At 45.3% G+C, this 22604-nt stretch overlaps 3 protein-coding genes across 5 annotated transcripts in view; all 3 read right to left on the bottom strand.

Annotated features, from left to right (window-relative positions):
* mpp2b (MAGUK p55 scaffold protein 2b) overlaps window positions 1-4316 on the bottom strand; it is a 54947-nt gene extending 50631 nt beyond the window's left edge. The window contains exon 1 of the mRNA XM_035533425.2: window positions 4125-4316. The gene's annotated coding sequence lies outside the window, so the exon portion shown is untranslated. The remainder of the gene's footprint in view (window positions 1-4124) is intronic.
* An 820-nt stretch (window positions 4317-5136) lies between these two features.
* On the bottom strand, window positions 5137-8930 carry pyyb (peptide YYb). 3 transcript variants are annotated; one of them, XM_027009249.3, is made up of 5 exons: window positions 8795-8930; window positions 8550-8636; window positions 7871-8058; window positions 5631-5708; window positions 5137-5457 (listed from the first exon to the last, which is right to left on the bottom strand). In XM_027009249.3, exons 3-5 carry the CDS (start codon window positions 8056-8058, stop codon window positions 5433-5435), a joined length of 291 nt encoding a protein of 96 aa, XP_026865050.1. In that variant the 5' UTR covers window positions 8550-8636; window positions 8795-8930; the 3' UTR covers window positions 5137-5432. The 3 variants fall into 3 exon arrangements, with proteins under 3 accessions (XP_026865050.1, XP_026865049.1, XP_026865048.1); XM_027009248.3 differs by having other exon boundaries at window positions 8554-8636; window positions 8752-8925; XM_027009247.3 differs by having other exon boundaries at window positions 8752-8923.
* A 6902-nt stretch (window positions 8931-15832) lies between these two features.
* On the bottom strand, window positions 15833-21986 carry tut1 (terminal uridylyl transferase 1, U6 snRNA-specific). Its single transcript, XM_027009243.3, has 10 exons — window positions 21648-21986; window positions 21072-21262; window positions 20690-20896; window positions 20255-20369; window positions 19822-19946; window positions 19374-19600; window positions 18596-18705; window positions 18194-18316; window positions 17558-17650; window positions 15833-17413 (listed from the first exon to the last, which is right to left on the bottom strand). Exons 1-10 carry the CDS (start codon window positions 21721-21723, stop codon window positions 16308-16310), a joined length of 2373 nt encoding a protein of 790 aa, XP_026865044.3. The 5' UTR covers window positions 21724-21986; the 3' UTR covers window positions 15833-16307.
* Between the last annotated feature and the right edge of the window lie 618 nt (window positions 21987-22604).

Below are 22604 nucleotides of genomic sequence, written 5' to 3'. Positions count from 1 at the left end.
TGGGTAAATGACAAAGCACTTTTGTAAGTCGCTCTGGATAAGAGCATCTGCTAAATGCCATAAATCTAAATGTAAATGTACTGGGTGTAGGTGCTGGATGTAGATGTACTGGGTGTAGATGTACTGGGTGTAGGTGTACTGGGTGTAGGCGTACTGGGTGTAGGCGTACTGGGTGTGGATGCTAGATGTAGGTGTACTTGATGTAGGTGTACATGTACTGGGTGTAGGCGTGCTGGGTGTAGGCATGCTGGGTGTAGGCGTACTGGGTGTAGGTGTACTGGGTGTAGATGCTGGATGTAGGCGTACTGGGTGTAGATGTATTGCGTGTAGGTGTACTGGGTGTAGATGCTGGATGTAGGTGTACTGGGTGTAGGTGTGCTGGGTGTAGGCGTACTGGGTGTAGATGCTGGATGTAGGCGTACTGGGTGTAGGTGTACTGGGTGTAGGTGTACTGGGTGTAGGTGTACTGGGTGTAGATGCTGGATGTAGGCGTACTGGGTGTAGATGTATTGCGTGTAGGTGTACTGGGTGTAGATGCTGGATGTAGGTGTACTGGGTGTAGGTGTACTGGGGGTAGGAGTACTGGGTGTAGATGCTGGGTGTAGGCGTACTGGGTGTAGGCGTACTGGGTGTAGGCGTACTGGGTGTAGGCGTACTGGGTGTATTCTATGGGTAAATGACAAAGCACTTTTGTAAGTCGCTCTGGATAAGAGCATCTGCTAAATGCCATAAATCTAAATGTAAATGTACTGGGTGTAGGTGCTGGATGTAGATGTACTGGGTGTAGGCGTACTGGGTGTAGATGCTAGATGTAGGTGTACTAGATGTAGGTGTACGGGGTGAAGGTGTACATGTACTGGCTGTAGGTGCTGGGCGTAGGTGCTGGGCGTAGGTACTGGGCGTAGGTGTGCTGGGTGTAGGTGTGCTGGGTGTAGGTGTGCTGGGTGTAGGTGTGCTGGGTGTAGGTGTAGATGCTGGATGTAGGCGTACTGGGTGTGCTGGGTGTAGGCGTGCTGGGATAGGTGCTGGGTGTAGGTGTACTGGGTATAGATGTACTGGGTATAGATGTACTGGGTGTAGGCGTACTGGGTGTAGATGCTAGATGTAGGTGTACTGGATGTAGGTGTACTGGATGTAGGTGTACATGTACTGGGTGTAGATGCTGGATGTAGGTGTGCTGGGTGTAGGTGTGATGGGTGTAGGTGTGCTGGGTGTAGATGCTAAATGTAGGCGTACTGGGTGTAGATGTACTGGGTATAGGTGTACTGGGTGTAGGCGTACTGGGTGTAGATGCTAGATGTAGGCGTACTGGGTGTAGATGTACTGGGTGTAGGCGTGCTGGGTGTAGGTGTAGATGTGCTGGGTGTAGGCGTGCTGGGTGTAGGCGTGCTGGGTGTAGGCGTGCTGGGTGCAGGCGTGCTGGGTGCAGGCGTGCTGGGTGCAGGGTGCAGGCGTGCTGGGTGTAGGTGTACTGGGTGTAGGTACAGGACAAGGTACTGCAGGTGCTGCTCTTGGCAGACAAACAGTCCAAAAAACTGTGCAACAGGTGAGCATGAGAGAGCATGTTCAGTGTCTGTAAGACTATATGCGGCAGTGAATAATAATATAATAATAATATACTGGATATTGGCTATCCAGTGGATGGATGTGCTATTTAATCACAGCAGTAGTTACATAATAACTGCAAAAAATGCAATAAAAGTATAACACCACACCAGCTGAAAGGTGACCAACTTCCCCACTTGATATGTATTTAGCAATAAAGTAAAAAATAAACACATCGCATGGGAGGAGTCCAAATATATATTCTGGACATTTTGTGTACTTAGCTCAGTGCAAGCACGCTCAGGGCACTGATTGCTATGGCCCGTGGCCACGAGCTTCCAAGCAGGACCCTAATCCTTGGCCCCTGATGTGTCTGACGTACTGCCTTTCTAAAAATAGCCTTCCAGTCCCCTACAGGTCTGCTTTCTCATTACTTTACAGGGGAAAATGATTGTATCCAAGACAACCATGGTTGTGTCTCTCTCTCTCTCTCTCTCTCTCTCTCTCGCTCTTTTTCTCTCTCTCTCTCTCCCCTTCTCGCCTGCTTTCACTGTTTCCTTTTTTTGTCTCAATACACCCCCCCCCGTGCCGCTTCGCCATGGCAACAAGAAGAATTGCATCAAATAATTATAAGCCGGCGTGATTAATTAAGAGAGGCCATGGAGCAGATCTCAGACGCGCTTGTTCTCTCAATCATCTTCCTGTTTCTGGATGTTTGCCTTACTGAACTAGATTGGATAAGGAGGAAGATGAGGGTTTGGAGCGTGGAGCGCGAGGCTTCGCTTACAACTGGAACTGACTCGCCAAAAACAACCCAATGAGGACAACACGTTTCAGATTAATGCATGCCCCCAGAACAATGGACCAACACAACTGCACGACTAACCGCTCAGCAGACAGGTCCAAGGCTCCAAAGGGTCAAATGTTTCTGCTTAGTGTGAGAACTTCTGTTTTAAGAGCATTAATTAAGATCAAGTTTCTAAATGACTCCACGGTGACGCCAACATAAAATCAAATCCAATAAAGGGCAGAAATGAACGTAAAGTGAACTGGTCTCTCAATGAGCAGGAGACACGGGGATAGATACTGATCATTTTAGGTGAAGCCTAATCTTGACTCGTCCCACATCCTGTGGCTGGATTAATAATTTTCTCAGACTCGTGAATATTAATGAGGTGAAGGTGTTACTACAGCAAGACAATGCCTTGCAGATGTGTGGGCCATACAAGCAGAGATAATAAAAGTGTTAAATGCACGCACGCACACCTTCAATCTACACTGACACTTGTACATCACTTGGCCTCTGCTGATAGAACAAACAGGAAGTAATAGATGATTGTTGGAAATTAGAACATGAAAAATGTTTTTTCATTTATACTGACACCCCACAAATTCAGAAGCTGTGGCATGGATGTATCTGTCAAGTCAAACGACAATCTGAGTGGCTTACAACCTGCCTTCTGTTTATGCAGGCAAACATGGCAGAGATACGTGTTTAGCCGGGCAGACGGGCGGCAGACCTTGACATTTATAGTCTAAAACTGGAACCTTTTAAACAGTCTGCTGACTGCACTGCCGGTTTCCACGGAAACGACCCCAAGGCAGTACACCTGGGTGAAGTGAACAGGCTATAGTGGAAGGGAGGTCATATTTTTGCCTCTTTCTCTCTCACACACACAATCCTACAAACACTCACACAACACAGTCAATTAAAATCAAAGATATACCAGAATGGGACATATTAATTGTAAATCGACACCATGGCACAGGAGAGGTGGGAGAGAGAAAGCGAGAGCAGGAGATGGACGGACGGATGGATCCCTAGACCTTGAAGGGACACATCACTGATTAACGAATAAACATTAGGATGAAGATCTCTCCACTCAAACTCCTTCTATTTGCTGTGTCAAATGAACTCCTTTGGGAACTGAACTATGGCCCATCCAGGCAAAATGGACATCACTGGGCCCTAAAATAATTGCCAAAACCTTCTTGCCAGAGAAAAAAAAAACTGAACGAAGTTTTCCTATAGCTCTTAATTAATTTTTTTATTTTTTTATTTTTTTTTTGGGGGGGGGGGGGTACAAAATGACGTTCTTATCACGACCCTTCATAAAAGCGATGGAAAAGGGAAATGCGTGCTGTTATGGGCTGCACTGATGTGCTGCAAAGTCACTGCATGGCTCGACCTCAAACGCAGATTAAGCACGCGTGCATCAGGCTAATTCGTCTTCTTTTCAGTTACTGTTAAACGTAATGTTGCGTCGCGTTTGGTGTTAATACCTTACACGCTGGGGTGTTGGCGAACGCAGCCTAATGCACGTTTAGGGTCGGTTACCGGCTACAGCAGCGCGTATGGCAGGGTTTCCAACATGCACGCGAGGAACGGGCTGACGGCTCGCGCATGTGTAAGGTTATTCCACTAGTCACTCTTTGTGCGGGCGGCAAATATACCAGATCTACTGTACCACTATACCAGCATGCTAGTGGCAAAAGGATACCAGTGCACGGAATTTTGCGCTCCCCCGTCCGCAATATCCCGCTCGTGTACCAAAAGTCGAACCTGTCCACGCGCTCACCTGGGTTTTCTCACAAAGACGGAGGTGCAAGGACGTCGGAGAAGCCTCGCGGGTTCTTCTTCGCCACCCGCGAGCGGGTCTGTAGCTCGTTTTGCACAATTTTTGGATGATAGGTCCACCTTTAAACTATGGTCCACGCGAGGCCCAGCGCTGCTGACGAGACGGCGTGCGCGCTCACCGACGCTCGCCGCACGACTGCGTGCGTCTTGATTCGGCACCGAAGAGGCGCGCGGTGAACGGTGCGCTTGAAGCTCGCGGGATGCAAGCGCGCCACCCAGTAATTCCCGCTAAATCGGTGGGACGGTCGGAATAGTCTCGATTGAATAATAGTCCCAGATTGTTTATGCAATATTTACGAACGTTTTGGAGGCGCGCGGTTTTATAGGTAACGATGTTCTTAATCAGCGTGCGTGCTCATGCTGTGAGATGCTGCGTAATTAATCGGTCAGCCTACTATTGTGACAAAAGAGAAACTGCACACCGGTATGCGGTTCTGCTGCAGTCACGGTTTCGCTGGACAAGCTTGCTTGGAATTCTGAATACGACAGTCAACAAATATCGCAAAACTGCAACTACACCGAAATGCATGCATTTTTGGAGCGAATAAAACTGCGTCAACACGGGTGTTAACATTAATAGTGTAAGTTTCAACAAAAGAAAAAAAATATCGTGTTTAGGTTAAAGACTTTAAGGGTTTGGGGTAAAACCTAGACCTTTGGCATAATCAAGAATCAAAGGCTGATGATTTGAAGAAAAACCACCTAGTGCTAAAACAGTGTAACTGCACTTTGAGCACTAAAAAAAGAATAAAGGCTGGTTTTGGAGTTTGTTCCTAGTAGAGGATAGGAGATAATATTTGTGTTTATTGCCCGTTTTGTTATCTTTATGGCAAGGTACTATCAGTCACTACGTTATTTGATTTTAAAAACATATTGGTAAAACCTTTCAGATTTATTACACTGAGAAAAGACCACCTGCAAAAGAACCTTTACAGAACTGAATCATACTACCATTCAACATCTAGTCATTATTTATTCATTTCAATTGTAACAAATTATTTACAATTGTTACTTCTCAGAAAACCTTTGGAGAGAGAGAGAGATAGATAACTAGATAGAGAGAGAGTGAGGGGGAGAGAGAGCGAGATCTACATGTTGTGGTGAGGGGGGCTTTAGGGAAGAAACATTGCTAGTACATGCTGTGTTGGTCACTCAATATATTCATTCATTGAGGATGGGTGGGTGATAAGGTGGAGAAGATGAATACTAGTGCAGCAGACATCCAGACGCAGGACGTGCAAGGAGGTGATTACCAGACCAAACGATCATCAGTGCTGGAAGAAACACACCTCAGGTCAAGCCTTAAATCTCACATACATCTCCCATCCACTTTCAAAACATCTCTCTCCTGTACTACACACTAAACAGAGATCGCCAGAGGGGGTGTCTGTGACAGGAACATTAGGAGACAGGAAAACGTGTTCTAGAATGTTCTGCTGCTACTCACCGTGGTTTTACGTCCTGCTCGTCGTCACCAAACAGCAGCTCAGCCATAGCTGCCTCACTATGTGCTCTCTTCCCATATCTGGGAGGGAGAGAGAGAGAGAGAGAGAGAGAGAGAGAGAGAGAGAGAGAGAGAGAGAGAGAGAGAGAGAGAGAGAGAGAGAGAGAGAGAGAGAGAGAGAGAGAGAGAGAGAGAGAGAGAGAGAGAGAGAGAGAGAGCGAGCAAGAGAATGGATGCAACAGGGTCATTAATCTTTCATTCCAACCTTATATTATTAAACTGTGTGCTTCACTGCAGAAGACTTGGTTATAAACCCCAAATGATGTCATGCCATCAGTGTTAATATAGGACCCTATAAAACTGCTAAATCGAAGTTTCCCAATGAATATTCATTATTCAAGTATGCAGGCTGAAATTTTAAATTAGATGGAGTTACATTAAAACTTAGTCTCACTGAGCTTCCAAAATAACAAGGGCACTATGCTATAATTAATCCTAGAACTTTTTTTGTCATTAAATAAGTCGGAGAATAAATGTCAGAGTTTTTTCTTCGTGGAAATGAAATAACAGGTTTGGCGCTGTAGCGCGTGTGCATTAACACTGACAAGATAAACCCACTAAACAAGCCCATCTTCATGCGCTGCAACGAATGAGGGCCCCCTTGAGGGAGAGTTTTCAGCGCGCTGAACAGAACCAAATGGAAACTAAGTGAAACCAGTAATTGTCCTCGTAATTGGAGCTAAAACTGCTCCAGTGATCACAATCTAGTAGCATTGTATATGAACAAATAATTATAGATAGATAGATAGATAGATACACATTCGCTGTGGCATTGTTTCCATAAGCTTCTGCAATGTCACAATTATATCTGTCCAGAGTTGCATTAATTTTTCTCCAAGATCTTGTACTGATGATGGGAGATTTGGGCCACTGCGCAAAGTCTTCTCCAGCACATCCCAAAGATTCTCAATGGGGTTCAGGTCTGGACTCTGTGGTGGCCAATCCATGTGTGAAAATGATGTCTCCTGCTGGTGAACCACTCTTTCACAATTTGAGTCTAATGAATCCTGGCATTGTCATCTTGGAATATGCCCATGCCATCAGGGAAGAAACAATCCATTGATGGAATAACCTGGTCGTTCAGTATATTCAGGTAGTCAGCTGACCTCATTCTTTGGGCACATAACGTTGCTGAACCTAGACCTGACTAACTGCAGCAACCCCAGATCATAGCACTGCCCCCACAGGCTTGTACGGTAGGCACTAGGCATGATGGGTGCATCACTACAGCCACCTCTCTTCTTACCCTGATGCGCCCATCACTCTGGAACAGGGTAAATCTGAACTCATCAGACCACATGACCTTCTTCCATTGCTCCAGAGTCCAATCTTTATGCTCCCTAGCAAATTGAAGCCGTTTTTGCCGGTTAGCCTCACTGACAAGTGGTTTTCTTAAGGCTACACAGCTGTTTAGTCCCAATCCCTTGAGTTCCCTTCGCATTGTGCATGTGGAAATGCTCTTACTTTCACTATTAAACATATCCCTGAGTTCTACTGTTGTTTTTCTATTATTTGATTTCATCACATGTTTAAGTGATCACCGATCACGATCATTCAAGATTTTTTTCCGACCACATTCCTTCCTCGAAGATGTTTCCCCACTGTCCTTCCACTTTTTAATAATGCGTTGGACGGTTCTTAACCCGATTTTAGTAGTTTCAGCAATCTCCTTAAATGTTTTCTCTGCTTGATGCATGCCAATAATTCGACCCCTCTGAAACAGATTAACATCTTTTCCATGACCACAGGATGTGTCTTTCAACATGGATGTTTAACAAATGAGAAGCTAACCACTGCATCAGTTAGGGTTATATAACTTGTTGCCAGTTGAAGCATAATCACCCATGCAGTAATTAGTAATTATCCAATGGGAGGCTCTTACCTATTTGATTAGTTAAATCCAGGTGATGACCTTTTTTTTGGCCAGGCAGTGTAGATAGATTGATCAACAAATAATTTTAAATAGATAGATAGATAGATAGATAGATAGATAGATAGATAGATAGATAGATAGATAGATAGATAGATAGATAGATAGATAGATAGATAGATAGATAGATAGATAGATAGATAGATAGATAGATAGATAGATAGATAGATAGATAAGCAAATGATGTTAGTTAGATAGATCAACAATTTTAGATAGACAGACAGACAGAGAGCTGCGTTTAAAGCTGCTTCACCTCTGCCTGGTGATAAGGTTGATGTAGTGCCGCAGGTCGGCCTGGTACTTGGCCATGTCCTCGGGCCCTACTTGTCCCTGCGGAAGTTCGGGTTTTGGCGGGTAAGCGTCCGCGAGGCTGCTCAAACAGGCAATGACGCAAAGCAAGAGAGCCGCGAGTGCCGTCCAGGACCTCAGCGTGCCTGCCATCTGAGAAGTCAACGAAAACATATTCTCGTATAGCAGCATTTTATAGCAGCAAAAATAATTAGCTCACTGCCTTAAAGAGTGCTGAACTACCTCTACAAAGCCTACGCAACGGGTAAGTGTGTCAGTAAAAAACAACCGTTACGGCTCCGAAAGACGCATCAGCATCACAGACCTTAATAACAAGCCCCGCGTTATTCATCTTGACTAATACGTTTGTGACTATTAGACTTTTAAAAGCGTTGTAAAGTGATTTAAAGTGTAATAGTAAAAAAAAAAAAAGAGTTGTCAGTGTGACTTAGGGTTAAGGTTATCGCTACGCCACCTCACTCTGAGGTACCAGATCAAGTTTCTGAATGACTTTAGCCGTCTAACCGTGCTGCTTGCGAGGTTTGGAGGAATTAGCCATTGAAACAGTCCAAGAAACAAGCAGAGTAATTCGAAAATCTCTATTCACCACCCTAAGGAATAAAGTAAAACGTAAAAGTTGTTACTTGCTGTATAGTATAGACGTCCAGGCGTTGAAGGACCGCGGAAGATGTGCTGTGAGAGTGATGGTCCCCAGTCCTGCTGCCCTGTAGCTTTTATATGGGGAGGAACGGAAACCATCAGCGAAACAAGTCAACACCCCTCCACTACCAGTTTGTTTGTTTTTCTGTCTTTTACAACCAGTTACTGTTGGATGTCATGACTCACTGTTAAAAGGAAGGTAAAAACAGGAGCGACCCCTGAGCTTAACCTGTTAGTCGAGTAGAAGACCCCTAGTCCAGAGATAAGACGCACGGACAGCGCCCTCCAAACGCGTCGACGCGCAAACAACTTTCAGCTGTGCTTTAAACAGTTTCACAAAAAATAGCTGACTGACCGAAAGACAGGGCAGGGCAGAACAAATAAAAACTTGATTCATATTGCTTCTGACGAGAGTTTCACCCCGCTATTTTAATAGTGTAAATGGTTTAACGTGTCCCTCATATTTAGACTTAGATATTTAGTATTTTGTGAGCTATTAAACGCCAATGAAGTGCGTTTATATTAGTACCAGATAGGCCCATTTTAAAACGCTATGACAGGTGAACTAGTTGTAAGCTATGCGCGTAAAAAATAAAACAAATACCTACAAATAGCCAAACGTGAGTGAAAGACAAAGAATCGCACCGTAACGCAGTGAGCCTACGGTGTTCATAACGCAGTCATGCACAACAACGCTGGTGCAACGGGCTGGTGCATCCTCCCAAGGCAGAAAACATTGTGCTTAACAAAACTGCCCCAGTGTGTGTTGAGTGTTGATGTGTTGTTTGCACTGTTTTGAAAACCTCACAACAAATGTGTGATTCTCAAATAAATGTGCTTCTCGTAATCACTGTGTCTCGAATTTTGTTTCATTCTCTGAGGCCAATTCAGTCGACACGCGTCTCTGTGTTCTGGGCCTGCGCGCATACGAACTTGACATTTGACTCGCACACAATTTACCCAAGTATGCCAAACATGGAGCTAAAAAAAATGTCAGAAGCACCGATGGATTCATGTGAATCATGCGCATGTCAATTAAAAGCTGTAACCTGCAGCATACTGTGTGCTATCTTCATCATTTGTGTAAGCCAGGTGCTTCTGAAGTTCTAGGAAGTGAAACAGAACTTCAGAAATACTTTGCTTGCATAGCTGAGGAAGCAACCATGTCTGAAATGTCCTCTTCTTCAGGAAACCTTGTGAACTACATTGACCACACTGAAAGTTCGGTGGGAAGCACACACAGGCGATAGCAGGAAATGGGAGAACTCAGTATGATAACAAGTTGAACACCAGAAAAATGTCAAATTAAATAATAGCGAATCCTGTGAGTCAACAATGTTTTAACCCATTAATAGATTAATGCATTTTATGGTTGGCTAAACATTCTGGTAGTGATAGGATAGTGGTATGGTAGAGGCATGGTAATGACATGGTTGTAACATGGTAGTGTTACTCAGCTGCCACGGCTACTCCCGCAAACCCCCTCATGTCCCTTCCTGTAGCCCACCACACCTCCACCGCAGCCAACTACTTCTCCAATGCCCTTAATGGACATTCTCTTGCGGGATGGGTCTCGGACACACGCGCACCTCAGGACAAAACTAGGACCTCTACAAAGTTGGACTAGACATGAATTGGTTATTTATTTAGCGGAGACATGGTAGTAACATGGTAATAACATGGTAGTGACATGGTAGTGTCACGTAATGACAGGGTGGTGACATGGTAGTGTCGTGGTAATGACATGAAGGAGACGTGGTAGTGTCTTGGTAATGAAATGGTAGTGGGGGTTGCACTGATATAGGTGTATCAGACCCAGCAGCATTGCTGAGCTTTTCATTTGCTAATGTCACTTTCTGAAACTGGTTGGCCAATCCTAAACATATCCAGCAAATAGCACTTGTGTGGTCAGAAACCGAACAAGGTATGGAGAACCTTGTAAGGTATGTAGCTAACAACTGCGCATGGCAGCAGAAGGACCAGAGTCTTCAAATGTACCTTTGCAGGATGTCTCTTATAAACAAAATGTTTCCAAAAATGTGGGTGGTGTGTGCCTGTCTCTGCAAAGTCAATTAAACTTAGTTTTTCCACCTCAATACATGAAGGCAGAAAAAGCTTGAAGCAGTATGGAACTTCAGCAGAAACCTCTATTTATGAGCCACAGAAAAAATATTACGTAGATGAGCCACAGAAGAGATATGTAGCTCAAGAATGACTTGTCATAGATGTAGGCTTCCAAATTGACATTTCTGTATGATATGTATGATAGAGTAATGTATGATATAATTATTTCAACCATCTTTGTGATGCTTTGAGAGATTTCATCTCAGTGAGATGCAACAGTAATCTTTCTCAACAACCTGCCTTATCAATCCTTACCCCAAACCAGTCACAATCGCCTTCATGTCCATCTCTTCCTGACTGTCCTTAGGGATGGCGCCAGTGCTGTTGACAGTGGCTACCTGGCTCCTCTATAACAGACAGGCTGACGTACCTGGCTCCTCTATAACAGACAGGCTGACGTACCTGGCTCCTCTATAACAGACAGGCTGATGTACCTGGTCTTCAAATGGTGCCCGAATACCCAGAGCATCCCCATGATTTTGACACTGAGTAACACTTTAAATGTGTCACGACTTGCTGCTATGCTGCATTCATTGGGATACTTGACACTCAACAGCTCATACTGCTCTCAGTACTCCTGTGATGCTCTATTTTGTCTGATGGTATCCACATGGTGTCAGAGTGAATGCAATATAATTAAACATGCATTCAATATAAAGCCATTTCTCCTTCAGTATGATTTAAAATGCATGTAGATTGCTGTGTAAATCAGCAACACAGTGCTTAGTCACATCACACTACATTCCGCTGTAGACCACAAAGTTAATTTCATATTTTGTGCTGTCATTAATACAATGATCTTGTATTATAGGCTTTATTAAACATTTAGCAAAAATACTTCAATTATTTAAATGTAGGTAAACCCAGTGTGAGCTGTGCAGATGACAGCTAAAGACTGTAACTTGACAAATTCTAATTTGATCATCTAAATGATCGGTCATGATAAAACAGCTTGTTTTCTTATTTTAGGTGCAGGGCACAGCCTTCGTAAGTGGCTGGGACTAGAGCATTTTCCCCCAAACCGTCATGGTTTCCTGTTGCACAACCCCATGGCCTAAACCACTGGCCCTCTCACTCGACTAGCCGTGCAATAAAAGTCAACGAGGAGAAAATAATGACTCTCCACTTCAGCCCACTGCTGTGGGTAAACACACAAAGAAGCCACTGGATGATAAGAGCCACACAAACGATTATGCTACGATAAACTCCACAAACAGTGGGCCTGGGATAATGTCCCTCCTAAAAGACGACCGCCGAGGCTTGGAGAGGGAGGCATAGCAGACGTCTGTTAATAGCTGTTTGGTAAGCAAACATAGTTAAGTCCCGAGACAAGACATAGACCACAGTTGGATGGGTTCCTCTTGAAATCACCTTGCTAAGACAGAGCTAAACTGAAAGTAGTTACTATAACTGCTTGTTATAGTAAAACAACAGGGTTTGTGTAATCAATATGGTTTCAGCTTTTGTAGCCGTAAAGGTGATAGGGAGTAAAGGCCTGACCCAGAGGAATCAGTTCCCTTTTGGAGGAATAGAAGTGGATCGATAAGGACATACATGTCTCATACATTTCTTGAAAACACATACTGATCTACAGCATTGCAGCATTTTGCAGTCTTCTGACTCCTTTGTGTACTAGCACATCCTCGTTGTGTCATTTGTGAGCTGTACCTGCTATGCTGGAGCGCACCACATTCCGTTACCCTATAGGAGTTGAGTTTGACATGCTTGATTTATGGTTTTCATTAGGGAGATGGTTGTGGTTGCATGGCAACTTGGGGATGAATAAAATGAAATCAAACATTAGGTTGCATGCTGTTCAATTGATCTATAATGAAAAACACGAGCAGAGCAAAGAGGTGAGTGATGAAAACTATGACACACATGTTTTCATTCCTAAACACAGCCAAGAAATTCAGGTAGATAGTCAGATAAAATAATGAGGCCAAACGCAACAAAAAGGACATCACAGAAGGTTCTAGAAGCATGTCATCAGCCACTTGTTTTAACATAAATCTGGCACTTCAAGTAGCAGAACTAATATTACCACCCTCTCCCACTTCCTCCCAGTGTTCTCGTATGAGCTCCAAACCCTGCTATCTTTATGGCTGCCTCGCTAATAGTCCCGTTATACACCCATCTAGGATCTTTTACGCATCACATTTAGGGCGAAGTGGCTAATGTGAGCTGAGTGCTCCGGAGACAACGGGGAATGTTTGCGTTCGTATATTTAGCTCTGTGCAAGTGGAAGACAAGAAAAACCAAACAGAATGATAAGAGGAGAGATTGATGAAAGGTAAAGTGTCGATAAGAGCACAGGGTCAAAGGAAGGTTGGTGGCAATAACAATGTCAGTTCAAAATAAGGCCTGTGATCACACAGCCATGAATAAGACATGAGGAGAGAGAGAATGTCTATTTCCTGAGCCGGCGACGGCAGTGTCGTGCTGTACATCTCTTTGACCATCCTCTATATCATACAGACTCAGTACATCATAAACAGGAAACACTGGTGATTTACTGGATTTAATTCCCATCAAACAAAAAAAAATGATTAAAAGGTAAAACTGCTGCTAAAATGAGACAAAGTGGCATAGCATTTATAGGTTGGGCTGGCATGAACATCCTTTCAGCTTCCCTGATCTGTACTGGGGTAAATATAAACTAGTCCCCATACTCTATACAAGCTACAATCGACAAAGGGCAACCTAATTCTACCTTTTCCTAAATGATGGATTTCCCTTGAGGGACATTTGTAGCCCACGCAACCTTAACTCACCCTCCATTCCATCCTTTCCAAATTAGAGTGCATTGAAGTCATTAACTGGCTACCCGATCTGGCGTTGGCGTTTGATGGCAAGCAGAGTGCAAATCTGAGTACGAGGATCAGTTCTTAAAGGCACATTTTAACCAAAGGGTGGTAATGTAACTAGGAAGCTCAGTGAAGACCTAGAGTAGTGTAAGTTAGCCTAGTCGATTTAACTGTGACCTAGAGTAGTTTAAGTTAGCCTAGTGGATTCAACTGTGACCCAGAATAGTGTAGGTTAGCCTAGTGTATTTAATTGTGGCCTAGAGTAGTGTACGTTAGCCTAGTGTATTTAACTGTGGCCTAGAGTAGTGTAAGCTAGCCTAGCGTATTTAACTGTGGCCTAGAGAAGTGTAAGTTAGCCTGCAACTGCAACACCTTTAGCAAAAACTAGAAGAATATTCCTACAGTTGTGCCATTTTATATTAGTTACCATCTTAAAATGTATCATTCATGTGCATGGGCCCATTACATTGACCACATTGTTTTATCTCAGCTATACATGTTTGTTTTACTGAAGACTCTCAGTACAGGTAGGATAGAAGTGAATAAAAAGATATGTAATATCCAGTTTGAAACCCACATACATAAAACAATCACCCTTAATTAAACTCCACAGCTAAACTCTTTGATGTCCTACAGGGTTAACTCTAAACCATGGAGGACAGATCCGAATGAGTAATGCTCAAATTACTCTTAGCTTTCCAATAGCCATTCTTCTTATTAAGCATATACGAAAATGTTTATGCTTAATAAGCTGTAATAATTATCTCAAACACATGAATGTAGTCCATGTCAGTGGTGCAGATATGTAATGCAAAGTGAGTTATGGTCGGGTAGCACTGAACAAAACAAGGTGAGATGGGTAGCCTTAATCAGCACATCTGGCTGAGATGCCTGCTACAAACCAGCTCACTGCAAAGCAGCATATCTTAATATTCCATTCCAAAACGACTGGCATTAACAGTGAGTTCACACTCCTTTGCAGCTATGATAGCTTCAGTTCTTCTGGGAAGTTCTTCTGTGAGTTCCAAGATTGTGACTGTGAGTGTGACCACTGAACAGAGCACTTGTGAGGTCATGCACTTGGATCTGGCCTGGCTCCCAAACGATGTTCCAATTTTCAGGTGATCAGGCCACTGGAGTTCCTCCACACTTGTCTTTATGTATCTATGGTCATGCTGGAACAGGGAAGGGCCTTCCATATGTTTGCTACAAAGTAGGAAACATGATTATTTAAAATGTTGCTATAGCATTAATATTACCCTTCACTGGACCTAAGGGACCCAAACCTCAAAAAACAGCCAGATCATTATCCATCCTTAACTAAACTGACACAGTGCATTCCAGTAGGTGGTGTTCTCCTGGCATCTGCCAATCGCATAGAACACATTGCCACTGCCCTGGGATAGAGTGGTTGTGTGTGTGGAAGTGGTAGCTCAGTGGTTAAGGTATTTGACTAGTACTTAGAAGGTTGCCTGTTCAAGTCCCACCACCGGATCCCCACTGGTGGGTTCCTGAGCAAGAACCTTACTGCTCAAACTCTATGTACTCATAATTGCAAACTGCTTTTGATAAGAGCGTCACCTAAATTGCAGAAATTTAATGTGTGCTTAATACAAAACCTACTTGTCACAATAGGTGAACAGAAAACCATTTTATGAAGCTCCCATTGCATGTTCTGATGTTGCTTCCAGAGTGAGTGAGGCAATGAAGGACAGGCAATTTTTTTTTTTTACAAACCTTAGCTCTTATTGTCTCGACTGCGTCGTGGCTGAGAGATTTCATGAATGGATTTGTGAGAAAAGTACATCTTATGCCAGTGCTTGCCTGTGTAGATGACATGGCTATGTGAATATATACCTGTAAGCAATGATTATAACTAAAAACACCTGAACTCAGGAATTAGAAGGGGTATCCAGACACTTTTGGCCATATAGTGTTATCTACTCCAGGTTGCTGAGGGCACCTTTCTATAATATTAGTGCCTATATTCATGCAGGATCTTTGAAGCAGTTTACTCATTATCCACAAAGGTCTGTGAAACCCAGGCAACCTTATTCGCCAACACTCCAATTCCCACTTTAAAGCACTCCATAAACAAAGGCAGAAGACAAACTGTTACTAATCACACTTCCAGGAGGTGAGAACTACAAGGTCTGTGAATTGAGAGTTCTGAGAACACTGACAGTAACTTATACATATTACAAACACCAAGAAAGGGTCATGTCTCTTTGGGCTTGACTGGCACTTAAAATATTATCCATATTCAATCAATCAATCACACTTCATGGGTAAATTGATCAAATAAGGTCAGTATACAAAACAACAGTTCTCATGGGGGGGGATAAAAGGCTGTTTAATTCCAATACAAAGTGTCACAAAAGTCAGACATTATACGCTATTGCTCATTTCATATTTAATAAACTGCATTTCCAGTTTTTTCTTTTGTTCAGGTTAAATGCACAACCGTGCAAAGACATTACCAAAAATAAACAAACAAAAGAAACTAAGCAAAATCACAATGTCCTAAACTCACACTGAAAAAAGTCAACTTTTTAAACTCAACTTTGAAAGAATATGCAAATCTGAAACAAATGACCAATCGTAAGTAATATTACTAAAAAGGGGAACGTCTCAACAAAACCAAATCTACTGATTGTCAGTAATTACCATTACTTTGGCTGCTAGATTCAGTTTAGTAATGGGTTTATTTCTGCCATTAAAGGGATTTAAAATCTCCTACGATCCAGAAACAAACATCAAAACCAACAGGAGGATGTGTCAGGGGAGCGAACCAAATGGAAGCAAAATCACCTACTCGAGTTTTGCCAGCATTGTTTCCACCATCTTTGGCAGAAACGATTCAAGGAAGTGGAAGAAGTCTTGAAAATGTCCTGAAACATCATTGGTTGGGCAGAACTTAATCACTGCCTTCATGCTTTCGCCCCCACCCACCACCGTGCCGTCCACGCTGAATTCCAGCAGGTCTCGGGGGTTGGCCTGCTTCTCCATGATGTGCTGCGTCACCCTGCTCTCCAAGGTGCTGCTGCCCCCTTCAGGCTGGGAGGCCTCGTCACTCATTTTCAGTAAATCCTTGCGGACCTTCCGCCGGCCAGCCCAGACCGGGTGCGTCTGGGCCCAGCTCCAGTGAACCGATTCTGGGTGTTCAGCCCAAGGGTCCAGCCTCTGCCTCTTGCCCTGTGGAGAGGATGATGGGCCTTCATCCACAGACAGGGGCCTCTTTACACCGGCGTGAGCTGATACCTGAGGGCTGCAACCCTCAACACTCTGGCCCTCAACTGCTTCCTCCACTGTCGCTCCCTGTCCAGCCTCGCTCGGGTCCAGACGTGCATGACCCTCCACAGGTGTGCACTTCAGGACGTCTCTGAACACCAGCTCTACCACCGAGCACAGCCTGCCAAACCAGACAGTACGGCAGGCATCGCCACCCTCGCTCGGGTCTGTGCGATGCCCGTCGGGAAGGCTGGCTGCTCTGAATGGGATGCAGATCTCCAGGTACCTGTAGGGGGCATCGCAGGCGGCCGCCGCAGCTTCCCCATGCGGCGTGAACAGCCGCACCAGGCCCCACGACTTGCCTTTGGCCGACTTGCGCTGGAACTGCAGGCTGCGGCAGTACTTCTCTGCCTCGGTGAGCTCGTGACGGAGACTCCTGTGTGTGCGCTCGCTCAGGTTCCCCGCCACGTTGTGCTGGAGCTCAAAGGGATCCAGGATGGTCACGGGGCCCAGTTTGGGGCCCGCCGAGGGCCTCAGTTTTGCCACGCAGCCCTCGGGCTCGTCGGGCATCTCCTCGTCGCCGACAAAGTCCGCGATGGGCAGGGCGCAAGTTTCCCTCAGACTTACCACCACTGAAGGAAAGTCAAACTTGGAGTAGAACCGGAAGAAGCCAAACAGTAGTGTGCCTGAAAGAGCGAGAGTCAACACCAGAGAGAAGTCAGCATCTTAGCAATGGAGTCCCAAACAGCCAGACGACAAAGCGCCGACGACGGACCGAAGAATCGCTCTCCTGGAAGGAAGGCGTGAGCCAAGGTCAGTGCCGTACTCACAGAGGTCGTCCGTGTTTTTACTGGGGGGCACACTGAACGGCTGGCTGGGGAAGGTGCAGTCCCACCCGTCAATGACACACACCTCCTCCTCACCTGCGAAAAACAAACAAACAAAAAAAAAAAAGCACAGCAGGCGTCATGTTGTTTTTTTAAAAAGATGTTTCTTATGCCACCACTTCTGTGCATGTACCTTTATTATCTCCTCTCAGCTTTATGGCCCATTAAAAAAGGTACTATCAGCACTCTGTCACTGTAACACCTGAAATAAATCATCCGCACATATTGCAGAGGGAGATGAGTAATTTAGCAGAGATGATCAAAGATAAAGGCTCTCTGTTGGCCTTCTTTATATTACCATTTTTAGGGTGTGTGTGTGTGTGTGTGTGTGTGTGTGTGTGTGTGTGTGTGTCAGAGATTCTTTATGGCTATTAGGGCATCACTGGTAAATTAGTAGTGTGTGATGTTTCTGAGATGCACAGACATTTCTTTTTTTTTAAATGCTGTACTGATGGTCTCATGCCATGCTCCAGAGCTGAGAGAAGAGGTAGGGTTAGCATGGAGCCCATTCAACCCTGTGCTCTCCCCACCAACTAAGAGCCGATCTACCCCCATCTACAGCCCGACTGCAGCACTTACATGCCATGCCCCTGAGCTTTTCCACTGTGGGCAGGACGGGCGGCTCCACACTCTGCAGGTAGAACACCACCAGGAGGGTGAGCGCGTAGTTATTCAGCAAGGGACCGCCGCCAAACGGATTCCCTGATGGAGGGAGGGAGGGAGAGAGAGAGAGCCTCACTGTGTAACATGGTGGGAGTGTAAAACCGGGCCAGTGTGGCAGCACTCATTGGGCGGTTAAGGACCAGCATGTGATCATCTGGCAGTAAACCAATCATACAGAGAGAAAACAAGTACACACAATGTCTGCTAGATGAAGACAGATGCACTGTAAGCCAAGCAGAACTAACGCCAGCAGCCTACGAAGAAGAAACATGCGCTTGTAAATGGATTAGCGCACATACTAATCTGTAGCCATGGTACCTGCCAGCTGCTTCTGCTTGGCCCAGAACCGAACAGTGTACACTAGAGGGCGCACTCGGGAGTCCAGCGCCGAACACAGCTGCAGGAAACGGGTATTCCTCACCGCCAGCCTCCCAAGGGGTTAGAGGAGAGAGAGAAAGAGTTAAGGTGGTGGGTGTCTCCTACATTCCTCCCTGAGGGGAAGAGGCTCCTCCTTCACTACACGTTGACTGGATATCTTCAGACAACTCCCCTCTTAGGCAGCTCTGCCCACCACCAATAAGAGTCCTTGGGTTGCACTTGATAAGAATATCTCTGCCAAACACGTAAACGCTCATGATTATCACCTGGGTGACGGTGTCCAATATGCATGTTCATGTGTTGCTGCGCACACTGCCTACAATGTCAACACGCTGTCTTTGTCTATCACTCGCTGTCGTAGGTTCACTGGGAACCTGAAATTTTCCCCTTACAGCTGATTTTAAAGAAGCAGGCAGGTCTTTGAGCTCCTGTGCGTCACTCGCATCCGCCAGAACGTGACTGACTCAGTCAGACGGCAATACTTAGATGAGCCAAGCTTAGAACAGCATGACGCTGACTTACTAATGGTTTATGGCTTAAAGTTTTGAGTGGAATTCACTCTCGTGAAATTGGCCTCTGCATTACGCTCATCAATCATCTCACGCAGGCTGCTGTACATTCTCGGCAGGACTGCACGCAGGAAGACACATGCAATTACACCCCTAGTTGTGATGAGGTAAAATGATCAAATCTCGACTGCAGTGGCTGTGAGGACTACCTGTTGTTGATAGTGATGTCACCCTGTAGCGCGAGAGGCCGGTAGTTGAACTTGACCAGGGGCAGGCGTGCCGTGCTCACACACTGCACCTTGTGCACGCCGGGGACACACTTCCGCAGGATAGCCGCCACCAGGTCCAACAGCTCGGCGGCCGAGGCCGAGGCCAAGTCGATGTCGGACAGGATGGAGTCCTCCGAACGCCCGTCCTCTGACCGGTCCTCGCCCGTCTGGAGAGGGAGCAGAGATGAGGCAGGTTCACAGGACAGCGGTGGACCGGATTAGAGATTCACTGATCGTCGCTATAACAACACGTGTAACGTTAGGCGTGTGCATACGTGCGAGTGAGAATGGCGTCACTGCTGTGCAACACAATGATATAAGCATACAATTATTAGACTACACAGAACAGAGCAATGTTACGCCGTTTCGGAATCAGGTGGGACCGCACCTGATCAGACGTTCTTGCCCGGCACTGGAAGGCCTTGGTGTTCTCCAGGTCTAGGACCAGATCCAGGTCACAGCCGTGGACACCAAACGTGTTGACGGAGGATCCAAAGGGGATGATCTGGCAGTCTGCGTCCCACAGCAAACCAGCACATCAAGAGACTAGCAAACGAACACACCACTGCTCTTCCCATACAGCAGAACCACGATTAGTGAAGTGAAACTAAGTAACAAACAGCTGGAAATAGCTCTTCTGAAAATATACGTTCTTCTAAACCAGAATGCAACTGAGCTACCGAGAAGACATAACTATTTAAGACTTCTTGTGACAAACCAGTAGAAAAACAAATCTAGCTCCTCCCCCTCAACGTTTACACTTCGCTATGATTGGCCAAGCGACATGTCTGCTGGGGGAGGGGGTGTGGTCATGTGCTGACCTGGCAGGAACTCGGAGAAGACCTCCTGCAGCAGCTGGACAAGGAGCTCCCTGGCCTTCCGGTCCCCCTCGGACAGCTGGAAGGTCTCCACCACCTTCTGCATTTGCTCATTCACCTGCCACAACACATCCCATTAGGACACCCGTTTCCCCAAAAGGGAAGATAAATAAATTTGGGAAAGAACACCGACATACTCTATTGAAAGCATGCCTTTTGCGTATTGCAGTATAATTTGACTGGGCACTACAGAACGTGTCCACTGCGCTACGGATAGCTGACTAGATTGTTGTTTCTGACAGGGCTTGATGGTATCCTAAGACAATGGCCTATATGCAAAAGAGTGAGGATATGTTTTTAGGAAAATAGCAAAATGTTCCTGTAAACGGAACGCCCTCTTTTGTGCCGCGTTTGCAACCGTAATCGAGCAATCCTTACCGAGCCTGCTTGGCAGAGTTCGTAGCTGAGTTTCCCCATGCCAACTTGGGCTTTCTTGGGGTCGTGCTTTCCCCTGCCTGTGAGCTTGAACTCCTTCCTCTCCCTGGGCTTGACTCGGAGCTTCAGGCCATGCAAACTGTGCTCCAGCTGAGTCAAAGCAGACTGTGTGCCGCCAGCCTCGGCGAACTCCACAATGGCATACACGCCCTGCAAAAGAGCACAGGAGTGTGCGCACACGCACACACACACACACACACGCGCGCGCGCACACACACACACACACACACACACACACACACACATGGTGAGCCTGAGCCTTAAATATCACAGGCGTGGTGGACATGAGGCCATCTGCCCTAAACGGGGTCTCTGCTGCACGGACCCTCTCCTTGTCCATGATGACCTCAGTCACGGGCCCAAAGTGCTCAAAGTACTCCTCGAGCTCGGTGCGCGAGGTGGCGGCTCTGAACCCGCTGACGAAGACGCTGTTCTCCTCCTGAGACTTCCTTTTCGCGCGCAGCCGGCACAGGTGCTCGTGCTTCTTTCCCCTGACGTGGTCCTCGAGGCTGGGTTCTAGGGACACCGAGGCAACACAGCTCAGGTCAGCTAAGCGAGATTACAACACTCTTCCCTCAGCAGCAATCACAGTGTGCGTCTGTTCTGTCCTTCACACCTCTCATACCAAACCGCAACTAATCAGCTTTGCCCCTCTTGACTAACAAGCAAGCTTGTTAAGTTATATTGTATAAGTTAGCTTTCAGCGCACGCTAGCTGACTAGGCTAACCCTTTGTTGTTAGTTACATAAAACAAACGAAATTTATCAACTTTTTTGTAAGTCTCGTATATAAAATTAACGCATTTCAAGCTGATAGCACGGATGCTAACTAGCGTTAGCTCACTAGTTACGTTGCGTTTACGTGCGCTAGACTGGAGGTATCAAGCAGTCGAAAAACGTACTGTTGGGTATGGTAACATCGCACAGCTTGCAGTGAAACCCTCTCGGCGTCGTTTGGATGTCGTTATCAGCTTCCATTCTGTTCGTAAAGCGACGCTTAAACCTGCTTCCCAGATCAGACCGTAAACTAGCCAGCTAAATCAAATCTCCCTCCATACTTTCCGACTGTGTTCACCACCCTTTTCGGCTACCACGGAAACACAGAATTGTGCGCTTTGGTTCCCCTCTACACAAAGCATTGAGTTGCCTAACATTTCATAATACACCACCATTTAACAGCCAGCTTGAACGACTGGATGGACACCTTCGGCATCTTTCTGACGTGAAAAGGTTGTTTTCCTGTATCAAACTGGTCAGCTGGTAGCTAGCTCCTTAGGTCATGATTTTGTGTGTTGACATATCACCACCCACATATCCCACTTTTAGGGGTTTTTAGAGTGGCCAGTCTAGTCTCTGAATCAAATCTGTATTAATAAAATACATAAAACCTGTATTCCATGCAATTATTCTGAAGAATTTAACCTGTCTTCCCCAATCTGTCTTGTCTCCTTATGAACATCTAACTCAAATGAGTTTCTTTAGTGGTAACTACCTCATATCGAGCATCCATAGCAGCTGCAATTGGCATGCAAATTTTTGATGAAACATGAAAATGAGGTTTCATCTTGGTCATACTGACAAGTGAAACAAAAAACAGAATAAAAAAATAAAATAGACTTTAGAAGAATGAACTGAGAGCACAGATTTTATTGATAATTTCTCAAAAAACTTTACTTAAGTCATAAAACATACTACCTTAACATACAAGTTGGTGACAGCCTGGAAGAACTTGTTTACTAATCCTGTTTTTAAAGATTTTTTTTTAAACAAACATGAGATCTAAAATCTACGAGTATAGGATATTTTCAAGCAAGAAATAAAAAAGGACATTTTTGTTAATACAAAAGATTATATTCCAT

This window comes from Electrophorus electricus, chromosome 15 (assembly GCF_041902795.1).
Source record: "Electrophorus electricus isolate QZ-2024a chromosome 15, ASM4190279v1, whole genome shotgun sequence".
NCBI classification, from domain to species: domain Eukaryota; kingdom Metazoa; phylum Chordata; class Actinopteri; order Gymnotiformes; family Gymnotidae; genus Electrophorus; species Electrophorus electricus.
Note: the sequence above shows the minus strand (reverse complement) of the source record. Positions and strands in the feature narration are given on the sequence as shown.

Bases quoted from the DNA above. Each gene is read 5' to 3' on its own strand.
- pyyb (XM_027009249.3), bottom strand. From the start codon at position 8,058: ATGGCAGGCACGCTGAGGTCCTGGACGGCACTCGCGGCTCTCTTGCTT. The intron at 5,709-7,870 runs GTGAAGCAGCTT...TCTCCCTCCCAG, and splicing joins AACCTTATCACCAGGCAGAG to ATATGGGAAGAGAGCACATA. The intron at 5,458-5,630 runs GTGAGTAGCAGC...TGTTTCTTCCAG, and splicing joins GAGCAGGACGTAAAACCACG to CACTGATGATCGTTTGGTCT.
- tut1 (XM_027009243.3), bottom strand. From the start codon at position 21,723: ATGGAAGCTGATAACGACATCCAAACGACGCCGAGAGGGTTTCACTGC. The intron at 20,370-20,689 runs GTAAGGATTGCT...GTGTTGTGGCAG, and splicing joins AACTCTGCCAAGCAGGCTCG to GTGAATGAGCAAATGCAGAA. The intron at 19,601-19,821 runs GTGCGGTCCCAC...CTCCCTCTCCAG, and splicing joins GGGCAAGAACGTCTGATCAG to ACGGGCGAGGACCGGTCAGA.